The following is a 16,257-nucleotide window of genomic DNA, read 5'->3' on the forward strand; positions in this document are numbered from 1 at the left end:
CAGTCCATTGGGCATCACTCCCCTTCTGAAAATAACAAAAAATAACCTAACGGAATTTGCGAGAATGTACAAAAAAGAAATGACCAAAGCCAAAAAGAACACCTTCAATGACAGGATTGAGAAAGCTAAATCCAACACTAAAGAATTATTCTCCATCCTCCGCGAACGAGAATCCCCAATTCAACCGGTAGACAATGCCCCAAAGGATAAAGTATGGTGTACTAACATACAAAATGCTCTATCGAATAAAATCCTCTCCTTACAATGCAAAATTGCAAAAAAAAAGGCCCCCCTACCACTCTCTGACCAACAAACTAGTCAACCTTCGCTGACTAGGACAACCACACCCTTTAGATTCAAGACTATCTCCATAATTGAAACAGAAAAAAATAATACTCTCCCTCAAACCTTCTAACTGTAAAGGCGACACGTGCCCAGCACAGATAATAAAGGATGCAACTAGAGACCTAGCCCCTTTTATCTCCAAGCTGATAAACTCCTCATTTAAAACTAATACAGTACTGGCCAATCTTAAAGAATCCTGGGTTCTACCATTACTTAAAAAACAAACCCTGGACCCCTCTATCCCTACCAATTACAGACCCATCACCACTGTGCCATTTCTACTTACATTTTTAGATAGAGCTGCTTACATACAAATTCAGGACTATCTAGAAGCCAACCACCTACTTGTCTTACGACAATCGGGCTTCCGCCCTCTCCATGGCACTGAAACAGAGCTGTTACACCTTAAGACACAAATAGAAGAACTAAAAGATAATGGAAAAATAGCTTTGCTACTCCTACTGGACTTGTCGGCAGCATTCGACTTGGTGGACCATGCAGTGTTCTGCAACCACCTCCAATCTGCCGCCAACTTCACCAAAGGTGCTATATCTTGGGTCCAATCCTTCTTAGCTAACCGGACCATGAGTGTCTTCTCTACTTCAGCCTCTGCCGACCCCATTAAAATAACCTGCGGGGTCCCACAAGGTTCCTGCGTCTCCCCTACTATGTATAATATCTTCACCAAGCCTCTGTTCGACAAGTTGGATTGACTGGGTGTCACCTATACTAATTATGCAGATGACGCACAGATCCTCATACCCCTTTCGGGCAACTTTGAGGCGGACTCAGCCTTGGTGAACAAAATGTACACCCTCATTTAGGCATGGATGGCATCCCATGGCCTCTGCCTGAATGACGAAAAAAACAGAATTACTAATCTTAGGTGCTGAAGCTAATATCCAAAAACTCAGCCCAAACTACACACCCTTCAACATTGATAACAACCCTATCAAGGTGATGTCTGTAGTTAAAATTTTAGGATTCTACTTTGACTCCTCTCTCACTCTTAAAAAGCAAGTCAATTCCCTTGCCTCATCCACAACGTACACTTGCAAACTCATCAGAACTTCCAGACCATACCTCTCGAGAGCGAGCTGCACCACACTAGCCAACGCTCTTATGTCAAGATTAGATTACTGTAATGCCCTGTACTCGGGAGCCAACAAATACATTACAGACAAAATCCAAAGACTGCAGAATAACACCCTGAGGGCAGCATTGAACATCCCTTACAGAGAGCATATTACCGAATTCAGGAAGGAGGTTAACTGGCTGAAAATAATGGACAGAATTATCCTCAAAACAGCATCCCTCTCCTCCAAATGCCTGAATAACCTAGCACCCCCATACCTTATGGATAAAATTACCAGGAGAACAGCTACCCGCCCTACGCGATCTGCTAACTCATTTATGTTAGAGATTCCTAGGTTCAAACGCTCGACAGCAGGAGGAACCAGTTTCCCTGTTAAAGCGGCACAATGTTGGAACAAATTAACAGTTGACCTCAGACTAGAACAACCCTACCCTATATTCGGACATAAAATACTCAATTGGCTACACACTAACGACATCTAACTGCCGAACTACACTTCTACCTCTCCAGCCCCTACACGACCCTTTGTTCCCTCAAACTACACTGTAGATTGGTTAACTATACACGCATGTTCGTCTGTTTTGTCATATTTGCATGCACCATGGATACAGGTTAACGTAGACATGTAAGGTTGTATATACATATCTGTATATGTATGTGTGCATATATTGTTACTCACGATAATGCCTCCTTGACTTACCATTGCTTCGCATTTAATATATCTTGTACCTGTATTTTTTCTCCTACTGCAATCACTGCTCTATGTATTGCTACCTTGTACTGTAACTAAGTTTTAAGATTTCTTGTTTCTGTTGCGCCTGTCTACCTAAGGGCTTGGTGCGCATTACCAAACAAATAAACAAACTCAAAAGAGTGTAGAAGATGGTCCAGAGGAGGGAATTAACCCATACTTATGGAGGAGTGTAATGGAAGTCTGGATTTTTTAGTACAGTGAGGTGGCAGCAGAATGGAAATTCAGGTGAAGGGGTGATTAGGAAGTACAATAAGTAGCGAACCGGAGCAGACGGGGGCCTTTGTTGTAGACCTTTGGTGTATTGGCCGGCTCCCACCTCCCGGTTGCTATGATTGGCTTAAAAGCCAAGTGCAACCAATGGGAGGGGGGAGCAGGGCCAGGCCAGGCAGACAAAGACCAGTGCAGAATAATGGGCCCATATTGGAAGGCCTGAAAACAGTGAGGGAAGGATGCAGGGTGCATGAGATGAAGGCAAACTGATGGTGCAAAGAGTAGCAAAAACACTTACTCCTCGATTTCTGGATTCCTCAACAAGCGCTTTTCAAATGCATACATTTTAAAGTTTCATCTTCAGAAAAGTCGCGCACCAATGTGCGTTGCCAAAAAACCTTTGTCACAAGGCTTACCCCAGAGTGATGATTGTGATGAGTGAAAATTGTACCAGCGTTGACGTTTGGCCTAGAGATTTATATGTACAACCTAGAGGTCTGCTTAAACTCCATAGAGTGAATAATATTATCCAACATGAACTCGACCCAACATCGCTTTGGGGAATTGTTACATGGAATAAACTGTAGCTTTTTGCAAAAATCTTGGAAGGGACATCTTGGTCTTTTATGATATTAGGAACAATCAAATGTAGTGTCACAATATTCCACTTTGTCTAGATTCACTGATTCAATGAGGACATTTTTAGTTTCCATTGGCTCAGATGAAAATGAAATAACACTTCCAGATAAAGTAAAGGGAAAACTGTTACAATCCGACTGGTGGGGAACAGTGGATGCCCTCCAATTGCATCTGCATTATGCAGAATATGTGAGATTCTTCTGGAAAAGTGTCTAGTCATATTTGTATGTTATCAGAGGAGATACCAATTACTTGATATTTTAAGTTTAATCTCCTCCCTACATTAGAAATTTTTGGTGCAATGCTGGGTACTTTGAGAGAAACCAGGGTCTGTCGAGGATGTAATCGGGGTTCAAAAATTGAATCGCTTAAACATCTAGTGATCTATTGTCCTACACTTTTTTTTTATTTTTTTTAAAAATTTTTTAAGGATGTTATGCACACGAATTTTAAAATGTGTGATGAAAGTGTATGGCACAGACTTCATGAGGATAATAGTATTGCATTGATTTTAAAATGATGCAAACTTTTAAAAGAGATTTGCATATGTTTAAATGTTCTGTATAGTGAGGTTTGAACATTATTTTTCTTTTTTGTACCAAATGGTCAATTGTATATAAACCACTGCACAAAGAAAACATGGAATTGGCTACTGTATTGTTCTCAAACTGAATACTATTAAATACATTTAAAAAAGAAAACAAAAAGATCTCCAAAGTTTGGTTGAGAGTAAGGAGAAGGAAGATACTCTGGTGCCTTTTCCGATGGAAGGTCACTGGATCAAAGCATTCTCAATGGTTTGTCGTGGATGTATTTTATTTTTTGTACTGGATTCTGAGTAATTTCAGTGCAACATGCTGTCAACTATGCCTAGAACTTTGAAGCAAATCCTTAGTTTCATTGGGTGCAAGTGGAAAGGGTGAGGATTTTGTGCATCTGGATTTTCAGATGAAGTATGGTTGTGTTTTGAACCCTGTGTAGCCTGCTCAGTAGGTAATTCAGGGAACCTCGGTTAGATTCTATTGGTGCAGTCTAATCGTGAGTGTATGTGTGTGATCACCGCAATGCTGTGTGGAGTTCAGGGAAGGTATGATGCATCCGATAGTTTATTTAAAAGAAGCTTACAATGGCTTTAAAGCTGTGATTCAAATTAGGTTGCGGTCCCCGCTGCTTATTTCTTTAGATAGATACTGTAGCAGTGGTCCCTGTTTATCCCACATTCCAAGGTAATAAAGGGATATCTGGGGAGCTGGCCTCAGGTAAGGCCTCGGAAAGTGACTACCTGACAGTGCAAAGGACATTGTCTCCAAAATTGACAGTGCTTGTGTCCGTGATTGGCGTTGCCATGGGTGACTACTATTGATGCTTTCACTGCGCATGCGCAGAAGGTGGTTGCTGGTCCCGTGCGCGTGTGTAAAGAAACGAAGATGGCTGCATCGGGAGTCGCTGTGGGAGCCAAGTGTTCTAGTAGATTATGCAAGCCCTGAAACCCCTCATATCTTCAGGAGGTAGGAAACTGAGGCAGCTGGAGAATAGTGGCTGCGTTGAAGAGGCCCGTGGCAACATGCCTTCATTACAAAGTGATGTTGGCTGTACCCAGGGAACACAGGTGGTGCAGCAGACCTGCATTCCTGGGACCACTTTGAAATCTCCTCAGATGCCGTTGCACCCATAATTCCAATTGTGTAATCACTGCTTTGACCCCTGTGTGCCTTTGATTTTCCAAATGCTTTGTTTATTGATAAACTCAGCAGCTTTTAAAATACACTGGTTAGGCACAATAAAAAGGGCACACATTTTAGTCCCAAAAATAAAATATCTATTGTTGGCATTTGAAGCTGTTTGGAAAAAAATAGGCCACACAATTGCCTCAGAAAGGAGAAATTGACAAAAGAGGCAGCTGTTACATGGTTAGAAGATACATTTGTACCCATATGTGGAGTCCATAAACTTAGTTGAAGTGGTATGTAAAATCTACCCACTTGTGGCATGCTCGTACAGATGCTGCAGGCTTGTTATGCAGTAAGTTTCCCTTATCTGCCATTGGATATAAGCCTGGAGAGATGGGAACATATGAAGGTGTTGCACAGCAGTTTATTGTTAAAATGAAACCTGAACAGACATGGGAGCCACTTGAACCCCACTAGTATTTTCATTTATATGGATGATCCAACATGTGGAATGTTCATGGTGGTGGGATGATTTTGCAGGGGTATTTAGGCTTTGAGCACATCTACAGGCCCTCCCATTGGGCCAGCATCCTATAGTTAAAAGGGGCCGTTAGTGGCTTGTTTACCTTACATGTGGTGGCAGTTTTGGAATTTCTGACGCGTGCGGCACCATGACATATTCTGTCATGATACTTGGTGAACCTGAAGAAACAGTCTGACTCGAGGATTCCATTTCAAGGGTTTTTATTTAAATGAAATGGAAAAATGCCTATACGTCCCTATTGCATAAGAGGGAGTTCCCTGCCTATAAACAAAAGTAAATGTGCTCGTCGTATGTAAAAACAGAAATGAGTCCTCTGTCCAAAAATCCTATTTACTACCCTGGCCTACCACTTCAGGAAAAGAAACCCATACAAATAAGCCAGAACAATAGCCTCTTAGCTTGGGCTTCTTCTGGCCAATGTTCTTTGGATCTCTCAAGGTATTGATCACAGTTCAAAACAATGTTCTTCACAATTCACCCAAGGAATGTTTTCAGCTGTCTCGAGGAAAAGTTGTAAATGTTTATACAAACGAAACGTCTCAAGTTCTTTGAGTGGTGGGATGATTTCCCTAAGTCCTTCTTCACCAACCTAGTTGTTTCCTTTCCAATCGTACAGACTGAACCCTCCAGGTTCCCTTGGTCTCATAGGTTGATGAATGTCACTTAATTCTCTAGGGCTCTCCAGACCCCACTGGCAATGGCTTGTTTAACTTTTGTTGTTGCATTTTTACCACGCCATATCTTTACCATTCAGCATTTTAGGGCTTCCATAACCCTCCCTGTCATTTTCTCTCATCTTTGTTCCGCTTGCCTCCTTTTAGCCTGGGCAACCATGGAACCTTTACTGCCGTCTGGTGTGCGCCAGCACGGACGTGGTCATTCACCCCTTCTTCAGCGTCACTGTCTTTTAACAATGTGCTTCCTGTATCCTGCCTGTCACGACACACTCAGTGGTTCTTGCACTGAGAGAAAGGGATTCGTTCCTGGTCTCTGTGTCTGTTCACGGGGCCCACTACGACTGCAGCGTGGTCGCGCCACCATGTAAGACGGTCTTCCTTCCCTTTCAGTCTAGTCAGTATCGCTCTTTTCAATGCCGCCCTCCTGGTATCAGTGTAGCCCATCCTGGACGTTCTCATGGCGCAGGCTCGTCTTTGCATAGGATTTTTCTCTCTACATTCGAGGTTCCTCGTCTCTTCTTGCCGTTGCACTTAAAAGGGGCATTGTGTTCTCCATCGACTGCTACGTTTTTCAAGATTGCAGCATTACGTTGAGCTAACATTAGGGGAAGTACTGTTCGTGTGTTTTGAATGCGGATCAACTGAAACGACACAAGTCATTTCTGTTCTCATATAGGCAGACCGGGTATTCTTTACAGGGCATTCCGAATAGGAATGGTATTCACTCCCACCGAGGTCCTGCTTTCCCAAACCCCCACGGAAGGTTTTTCTGAGCGGGCTCACCTCTCTAGGCCAAAAGGGGTGGCTTCCCCTGGAAAGAAGCGACGAATTTCCCAAATTAGTCGCAACACTGTGGCGGATCAGAAGAAGAACACAGACACTGTTATATTTCCAATGTATCTCTATTAAATTATAGAAATAAGGCTGATCTGTCCCTAACCCTAGTGGGTATTCCGTACCTATATGAATAACTAAGGTGCTCGTCAGTCGTCAGGACATATCCAAAATAACAAAGTCTGCCATCCAAACTCTGACCCTAGCACTAATCTACTAAACTAAAGTCAGGAGAATTACTCCCTTCTCATGATGGTGTTATGGTCTTTAACTTTCAGAGTTCCTATCACTATCCTCCAAGTCTTGTAATTCTCACAATATGTGTGGTTTTTCCTCTATTTTGATTTGCTGTCCTCCATAAATCCTTTCTTGGACTTTGGTCTGTTATTGGCTCCAGGCTGTTTGGCCTTCTGTATTTTGGTAAGATATAATCTCCTAGCTGATGCACTGTTTGTTTCTTTTATCTGATAGTCTTCTCTTGCCTTTACTTCATAGTATTTTCTCTCAAATAGGGTATACTCGACTTTCTTGCATACCCGGGTCTCATCTCCTCTTCTCTAGGTAATGTATCCCAGTTTTAATGGCCTCCTTTCTCAGGACCACTCTGGATTCTCAGGACCACACCGGAATCTGGGTTCTCTTCCCCTCGGCTTCTCTCTGCTTGCTTAACCTGGTGTTTTAGCATGTCTCTGCTCTGAACTTCGCAGGCTTGTGACTCAGCTTGGCGCAGCCTCTGTCAGGTGTTGCGTTTCCAGTGGGCCTCCCCTGATGTCGTACTCTCCTCTCTCGTTACTCGTTTTTCTTATAGTGACTGATTCTTTCTCTTGAGGATAATGGCATACTTTGTTGTCTTCAGCCAATCTTCTGAAGGTGGTTGTGTTGTGCACATCGGTTTGTCGCATGTATGCCATCACAGGGAATGGCTTAGGGAGTTTCTCAGCGGAACGCAAGTGTTTGTCCCCAAAGGGGGAGGGGGGGGAGTCTCTCCCAGTGAGGTCCCACTTGTCCAGACCCCTAGGGAAGGGTCTTGTGGCGTGGCCTCACCTCCCTAGCCTCAGTGGGAGGCTCCCCCATGGGGAGAAGGGACGAATACCGTATATTTGTCCCAATATTTAATTGTTATGCTTCACCCAGTAGGCCCCTTATTCATTTTATATTTATTGTCTCCCAATCGTTAAAATGGTACTTTATGTGCAGGGTGTGAATTGCTGCAAGACTGGATAAGCTGACAGTGAGCGGTAAAGAGGCTAGTTAGGGGGTATGTTTTGTTGCCTCTGAAGAGGATGTGATCCTTGTGAGAGGAAGAGGCAGAAAGACCCCTTTAGAGAACCGCCAGTAGCAAGGTTCGAAATTGGGATCTGATGAGCAGGTGCTTAACCCAGCTCCTGGGTGTCAGTCATCACCCGTTGGCAGGAGCTCCTGCTGGAGAACCAGGAGATAGTACACGGCCCTCTACAGATCCACCTTCCAAATGAGATGCAAACTTAACTTTTTGCCCATGTGGTTTTATACATTATGTTTTAGTGTGCCCTAATTCCTCTGTATTTGCATTCTCAAATACTCAAAATGTATTGTTGGCAAGTGATAATTGACTCTTGACAAGTAAGCAACTGTTGCTCTGCCTACAATTGAGATGACGAGTGACTATTTGTCTGGCTTATTTATGTCATGCAACTTTAAATATTTACCCCTGGAACTTTTGCCTTCTTAGACTGCTTGACTATCTACACCAAGACACGCAATGCTGAAGTGATTAATGATGAGAAAGCAAGGTAGGGATAAACCCTTCTGGTAGTGCGCTGGTCACTGATTTCGACCCCTCCTCTCAACCGTTGCTGGGAACCTGAGGGCCCCACGGATGAAGGGAAGAATGATGGGAAGGTGGCAGGAGAACGTTTTTTCCTCACTGGTTGCTTTAGTTCTCTGTCACCCTCTTGAGAACATCCACGGTAGTTATGTCGCCAGTGACTCATGTTCATGAAGAGAGAAACCCTGTTTAGGGCCTGCAGTAGCCATTTCCTGGGTAGAACAGCTGTGTAAAATAACTAGCCCCAGAAGAGTGTCTACCTTAAAACCTCTGTCTTTATGTAATTCTATTCATGGGGCTGAGTGCCTGGATTCCCAAACCAGTGTTGGCATGCAAGCGAGGCAAAATGGTCCATACTTTTCCCGTTGCAGACGCACAGGCCAGGCCACCCTCGGGGTGTGAGGCGGAGGGGAGGGGGCTTGTGGTGGGGTGGGGCGTCGTTTAAAATACATTTGCGTTCTCAAATACAGCAGTGTCAGCTACTCCAAACCGCTTCACGCCAATCGCCCCAGGCTCCTGCATCACAGCCTCTGGTCTGAGACTTCCACTATGCGTCCAACTTGTTTGACTTGCATTAAGTGACAGGGTATTGGATTTCTTGCGTGTCCCTTGGGAGAGGACAGGCGAGTGCCAATTGCCTGCGCATATTATCAGGAAAGTCTCCAGTGCTCCTTGCACATACCATCCTCCTCTGTTGGACCAACATGGGCGGTGGGATCACTCGTGCCGACTAAAACCTGCTAAGAACGGAGCCTTCCGCCTCACTTCAGAACAGCAGGGAGAATCTTTACACTTTTGCCTGCCAGCAGCAAGGCATAAAATAAACGGTGTTACATAGCAATTTGCTTTGTAATTCTGTAGGGTTGCTAATTAAAATGACACTTATATAGTACAGCTGGCAATTTAAATTACCCTGTTCACTGAACACACAGCTCACCTTGCATTCCTATCGTGTCCTCGAGCTTTCCCTACACTCTCTTATATGTTCACTGCAAGTACAAAGAAGCTAATGGAGACCGAGTACAGCAGTAATCATCTCTGCCGCTCGAAGACCTGTGTGGGAGTGGTATTCAAGAAAAGTTCTTTCTTTTTCAAATAATTGCAAACCAGAAGTAAATTGGGATGATACTTTCATTAAGCTGTTGTATTCTATTTGGCAAAGACCAGTACGCATTAACTTTTTTTTTTTTTTAAAAGACAGTTTTGCAATCAGCCCTATGTACAGATAAGGGGTGTATCGGCCACTTGGTCTCCCTACAAATAGGCAAATACTCCCCAAAAATATAAATGGGAAGTAAAAGTGCTCCCAACAAAAATGGAAACGGGCACATCCGAGCATATCCCCCTGCTTTCATCCACACAGCCCCATGGATATGTTTGGACCAGTAGTAAAGCTAGTGCCACAGGAAGAAGCTCTACTAATAACTTGCCAATTATAGTCATGTCCGATTACGGAAGACGAAGATCCCCACGTGGAAGAAGATGGACAGAAGATACGGGGACCAACCGCCTGGCGTCCCTTATGGAGCAGGCTATATGTGTATAGGGTCACACCAACCAGCTACCTGGATTTGTAACCTATGAGATGTGCGTCGCTTGTGACGCGTTATACTTCTGTAACCCTTTGCTTATGCTGTTTTTGTCAAAGTGCACCGTGGCAGCAGAGTTCTTTGTTGGTGCATTCTTTTTGAGAGATTATAACTTGTTCTACTTGCAAGAGGTGTGCTGGGCCTTTTCCCCTTAATAGGTTGTATGTTTGTTCTGGCGTGAGCTTTTAGGGGTTATTCTACAGATGTCTACAAACTATAGTATTTTCCCTTGTTTGCCCTCTTCTCTGCTTGCTATGCCATCGTCTCTTCTTAGTTATTTACTTTATTTCATCTTACATAATGAATACACAAAACGAGCAAGATGTTTTAGCAAAGTAGAGATCAATGGTTCCACGCAGTCTGTAAAGCTGCAGACCCTCTGCAATACCATACATTGTACTTGGTCTCCAGAACTTGCTTTGTTCTATGATTATGACTCCATTATATATTGGCACCTGGGGCAGGGACTCGGCCGATCAGGAGACTGGGAACGCAAGCAGAATCCGCAAGTAGAAGCCGGCCTGCTGCGCCTCTTCCCAGACTTCCCCTTGTCCTTGGAGGTGGTGCCCCAGGTCAAGTCCCCACAGAAGTACCTCCCCATAACCACCCTGGCCCACCAGAGCCCTCCAGACAACCCCCTTGTGCCCGCCCCCACTCACTTGTGCAGCTCCTGGCCCACCGCCGGGTCCTGGGAATAGTTCTTACCACTCATGGATACATGTATAATTTCTTTTTAAGGAAAACATGAATTGTGCAAATTCTGCTTCCCTTAAAAATAACCCAAAAAATATCAGCACCCTAGATGGTGGCGCAAAGTTCTTATAGCAATAAAACATTCTTTTGAGGACTTGCAGGGCTGAAGTACCATTACCGGCTGTGCCCTACCCCGAAAGTGGTATTTAATGCTATGTTTAAAACAGTGGTGCCAATGACGGGCAGTGGCCATCTTGTCCACCTAAAGTGGACAATTACCCTGTATGCCGCGATGTAATTCTGTGTACTTGGTCTCCAGCTATGACTTTCCCTTAACATTGTGAACTTTTTCGATAAATGAAACTTCTAAATTTCTCCTTACACAGCACATGATGGGACAAGCATACATTCTATAGGACACTGCCCTGTGCAACAATGACCGCGCCCACCTGCACCTTGCTTTGCGCTATAAACTGTTTGAAAAATGCTGGCCTGTTGATCATTTTATGTATTGGGTACAAATAACTTAAATATTCATAAACAATTGCTAACTAAATACGTTTTTAGCTAACCAAGAACATTTTAATTGGAAAGCTCTATTAATTTTGTTAATGAATGTATGCCTTGATAAGCTTCAGCCTCGCTGAATTGGCTACACGTTTTTCTGTTTGGCTTTGATGAGCGCTGTGGTCTCCAGTGACTGCTTCCCTCTGTGTCGCTCGCTCCCTTGGTTGGCTGGCTATCTCCCTCACGCTGGCTGGCTCTCTCTTGCTCTCTCTCTTGTTTTCTCTGTCATTGTAAATCTTTTCTCCCTCGTTTTCTCTGGGGTTTTTTTTTTGTCATTTTTTTTTTTTTTTTACCTCGCTCTTGTTTTTTCTCTCTCGCTTTTTCTCTCGTTTTTCTCTCTCGCTTTTTCTCTCGTTTTTCTCTCTCGCTCATTCTCTCGCGCCGATCTCTGCTTAAGAACTGTCCCTAACCTGCAGAACTCCTTCTTATACCCCCACAACCCCAGAGAGGGTATTAGAATCCATATGCCATATTAACCACTCATATAGTGTTCCAGGGTATAAATGTTAGCCTTCCGAGACAGGATATTTGGGGAGGACGCGATTTAACCTCTCCACACCATCAAACAGCCACCATTTATAGTCTAGTGAAGAAATAATGAGATTGAATGTTGTTTGTTATAAAACGTGTAATCTCTGCATTAGTAATTAGTATGGCTTTTTTTTAACGGACTATATTGGTTTGATAGAATAGCTGCTTTAAGAATGGGTTTCATTTTATTTCACCAGTTGCAGAACCCTTGCCCGGAAGTGCGGGAATACGCCTGTGCCAGCATTTCTAGGCTTGTGCAACAGAAGCAGACCATACCGTATTTTTTGCAGAAGAACGCTGTCCGGTGTTTGGGTCCACTGCTACTGGACAAAAGTTTAGCCGTTCGAGAGACTGCAGCTGGGGCACTAAGGTGAGTGACTCTAATCCTGCAGGGTTGTGGAAATCTAATGATGAGAGCTTAACTTAACATGTGACTCTGAAAAGGACTTAAACAATATTAAAAGCACAGGAAGAGGGATATACTGTACATTCTGCTAATGAAACACTTTGAAAGAGGAAGGGAATGCTTGTGTAATGCCTGATTGTGTGCAGCTGTAACGCTGAAATTCACTGGTGTGTGAGCCCTACCCCCATCGTATCCGCATTCTATTGAGGCATGGCCAAAGGTGGACATGGCGATGGTATACTCTCCTACATGAATGCCCTGACAGTTTGTAGATGGGGTATAGGTCAGAAGAGTGAATTGCTGTGCACTGGTGAGTTTCTTTACATTTATTTATATGGAACCTTTATCCGAAGGGCCGAACAGTCCGTTAACAAAGAATGCAATAGTATTAAAAAAAGCAAGCTTAATACCAAAAGCAAAAAGAAAATAATGCAAATAAAATTATGTGAGCTGCAGTGCTAAGAAAAGGAAATATCCAGTAGATGTTGCTTTAAACGCTTCTTAAACCCACTCTGTAGGATATAGACAAATATACAAGTTTAATGGGGATGCTTTTTTATTTTGCAAACTTTGGGATTCCTATGGGCGACTGCTATGGAGATTGTACTTTTGTAAATCTTTCCCCCTCTTCCTAGTTGTTAGGTAAGATTATCATAGCAATGATAAATCGTCCTGACCTGTGTCAACCCAGAACCGTTTGCTTTACTGGTGGATCATTTTTGTGTGTGTGTGTGGGGGCGGAGGGGGAGAAAGGGGGGGGACTTTTTTCCACAGTCTTATCTTTTTATGGGTGTAATTTTTAAGATTCTCCATAGTGGCTTTTTAATGTTATCCTCTTTAACACCTTTTGGCGCATGATGCCTATTGTTGCTGGGTTGCCCTTAGCCTCCTCTTTTAACTTTCTCTGGCTAACCTTGTGAGAACTACAGTTCCCAAGGTTAGAAAGGATCTTTGGATCCCTTTTTTATATTTTATTAGGTGAGACCAGCACCCCCCACCTTATGTGGGGGGGATAACGGGTATTCCCTTTCTCATTCAAAATGTATTCTCATTCTAAATCTAACATTTAAGTTACAAGGACAAACTTACCTTTAATGGCTGGTGGCAGTGAATCTTTGTTATGACCATCCAGGGTCCTGTTTCTTGTCCTCCTGACAAGGAATGCAGTGCCTGGGTTTTTGGCTGCAGATTCAGATGTCGTCCTGCTGCAAAATCTTCTTCGGTGCTGAGGTACTGTGCTGGCTTGGGTATTTACTTAATATCTCAGTCTCTTGATTCCTGTGTAGTTTTGGGGTGTTTTCTGTGACTGGAAGGCCTCTTGTCCAGGCCCACTGCAGGACTCCTCCTAGGGTGTCTTCTCTGAAGTCCCTGGACCCTCAACTAACTCTAAAGTAGAATACTTTGTTTGAACAGTCTTCCCCTGGAACTCTGAACTTTACCTGCAACTGACCCTGTCTCAACTTGCCTACAGCTGGCTCCTAGACCACTACGGTCCCTCTTCTGCCTCAGAGAACTCGTACTAGAATTGAGAAGAGATGGATACTTTAAGGGGTCTGTCTTGAAAAGTAAAGCAAGTGTTGAAAAGTTTACTTGTAAAGGAGTTAGTTGGTAACTTGAGTGAATAGTTGCCATTCTGAAATGTGTATATATAGCATGTACTTATCTTGAATACGCTGTGTGGCTTCTTAAATGTGTATTCTCGTTGTCTTACTTTCCTCAGAAACTGTCTCGCCATTCTAACAAAGTAGGTAATGGGTTAATTTACTTGCCTGTGAATTGGGTCCCCCTATTCCCAAAAGTAATGCTGTTGGTTCCACTGTAAGAGTCCTGTTAGGATATAAATGCGAGTGTCCCCAATTGGGTTTTTCTTCCCCTGACTTGCTGTTAGCCTGTCCAGTATTAGTCTACCTTAGGTTATACTTAGCTCTTAGTTGCTGATCGCTCCTTTTGAAAAGTATATAGATTTTACTTACTTTGTGTTAGCTGCGAGCCATCCTAAAACGAGTTCAAGCGTTATTGCTTGCCTTAATCTGTGTTGAACTGATTTGAAAAGCTAACTTTAATAGTATATTACAACATTTAGGTTTTACCTGCCTAGAATAGCTGTGTGCCATTCTTGAAAAGTGTTCTTAGGTGTAGCTAACCTTGGTCTGCCTGAGCCATCCAAAAATGATGTAATACGTTCTTACTGATCTTAGACTGTGTTCCACTGAGCTGAAAATTAAGTGTAATTGTATGTTACACGCCAATATCCAAATCCCCTAGATTAACTGATATCCTGAATAAGAGTTCTAGGTTTATACTGTTCCTGGAATAAGTGTTCCACATTCTGAAAAGTATATTGTCTAGTTGACTTACTATGTGAGTTCTTGCTGAGCGTCACAGTACAACTGCTAGGGTCTACTACCCGGTATTACTGTAAGTAATCCAAAAGTAACTTGGTTTTGACTTCCATAGAACTACTGTTAGTGTTCCAAATTAGGTTATATGCTTTGGTCTGCGTACCTTCAAGCATTGTGTTTTTCTATAATGTGTTTATATGATCTGTGATAGTACTTATTTCCCCCACGATTTTTCTGGGCCTTCTTGTATTTAAATAAACCATATATTTTTGCAATACGTAGTGTTTCAGTGGACAATATTTGTTTTACAATTTCTTTGTACCGATTCTACAGCCCTCTCTCCGTCCTAAGATAAGCCTGACTACGCTGTCTATGCTACCCTGAACTCGGGTAGTACAGCCTTATACCAAGAGTGGAGTCTTGTACTGCCTCAGTTGAATGGTTTTACTAAGCCCTTAGTTGGGCTTCAGAAAAACTGCCTTAACACATGTCTTTCCCAGCACTACTGCTGGACCTTGTGGAATTTGTTTAATTGATGTTGAAGTTGAGTCATTTATTTTTTCTTCTCACTCAACTCCTTCATTTGGTGACACTGGACACCTTTTTCGGGTTTGCAGTGTTTGGAGATTGCTCCCCTTTGTTCTTGCATCCATGTTTTCCTAAGGCAGCCTTGGGTAGAATTTCCATCTTGTTATTCTCCTCACCTGGCGAGTCCCCCAGCACCTATTTTAGAACGCTGCACCTTATATGCAGTGTTACAGGAAGCTCTGTGAGCTTTGCTCTTTAGTTTATTTCCTTGTGAGAACTACTTTTCCCAATGGTGTGAGGGTACTTTTTTATCCTACCTACACTTTTCTTGTGAGAGCAGCACTCCCACCTTATGCAGAGTGCTGGGGGGACACCTTGTGTCCCCTTTTCCATTCTCCTGTAACATTTTAGTAACAGTAACAATTCCATCTGAGTGGCTGGTAGCAGTGGATACTTTTTCTAACAATTTTGTGAAACTTGCAATGCAGGCAGCATTTGCAGCTGCAGTAAGGCACACATGGGACCATTGATTCAAAATGCTTCTGTTTTTTTTTTCTCGCCAACTCACAATGGTTTATTCTTTCTTGGTCCTTCTTATGCCTTGCTGGGTGGGGGAGGTATTTATGTCTTTTGTCTTGGCCACAATCCCTTTGTGAAGGCAGTATGTCTGGGAGGACAGGAAACTGGGCGAACTCCGAAACTCCATAGTTCTTTGTCCTCCAGTGGCCCTACTTAGATCCAGTTCTAACTGGGAGGCTGGCTGTCCTAAAAGTTTGATTGACAGCATGCAGGTTGAATGGCTGTGTTCCTACATAAAAGGCGAGGGTCTTGTTGCTGAAGCCAGAGTCGATCACTGGAAGATCCATTCCAAAGAGGAGAATGACAACATCTGCAGCCGCGTCCAGAGACCGCCAGAGCCATATGAGTGACCGCTGCTGCTCCAGTCCTCTTTTTCCAAGCGACGGGTGGGGAAGCTCAGAATGGATAACTTCCTCCCTTGGACTTGTGGGACCAACCAGTCTGAA

At 43.3% G+C, this 16,257-nt stretch overlaps 1 protein-coding gene across 3 annotated transcripts in view; it reads left to right on the forward strand.

The window, feature by feature from the left end:
* The window catches only part of HEATR3 (HEAT repeat containing 3), a 366,680-nt gene that overhangs the window by 22,897 nt on the left and 327,526 nt on the right, over nt 1-16,257 (forward strand). For all 3 annotated transcript variants that reach the window (XM_069604764.1, XM_069604763.1, XM_069604765.1), the window contains exon 2: nt 12,154-12,326. In XM_069604764.1, the coding sequence (XP_069460865.1) occupies nt 12,154-12,326 (173 nt within the window). The remainder of the gene's footprint in view (nt 1-12,153; nt 12,327-16,257) is intronic.

The sequence above is a fragment of the Ambystoma mexicanum genome, chromosome 1p (assembly GCF_040938575.1).
Source record: "Ambystoma mexicanum isolate Mex_15411 chromosome 1p, UKY_AmexF1_1, whole genome shotgun sequence".
NCBI classification, from domain to species: Eukaryota; Metazoa; Chordata; class Amphibia; order Caudata; family Ambystomatidae; genus Ambystoma; species Ambystoma mexicanum.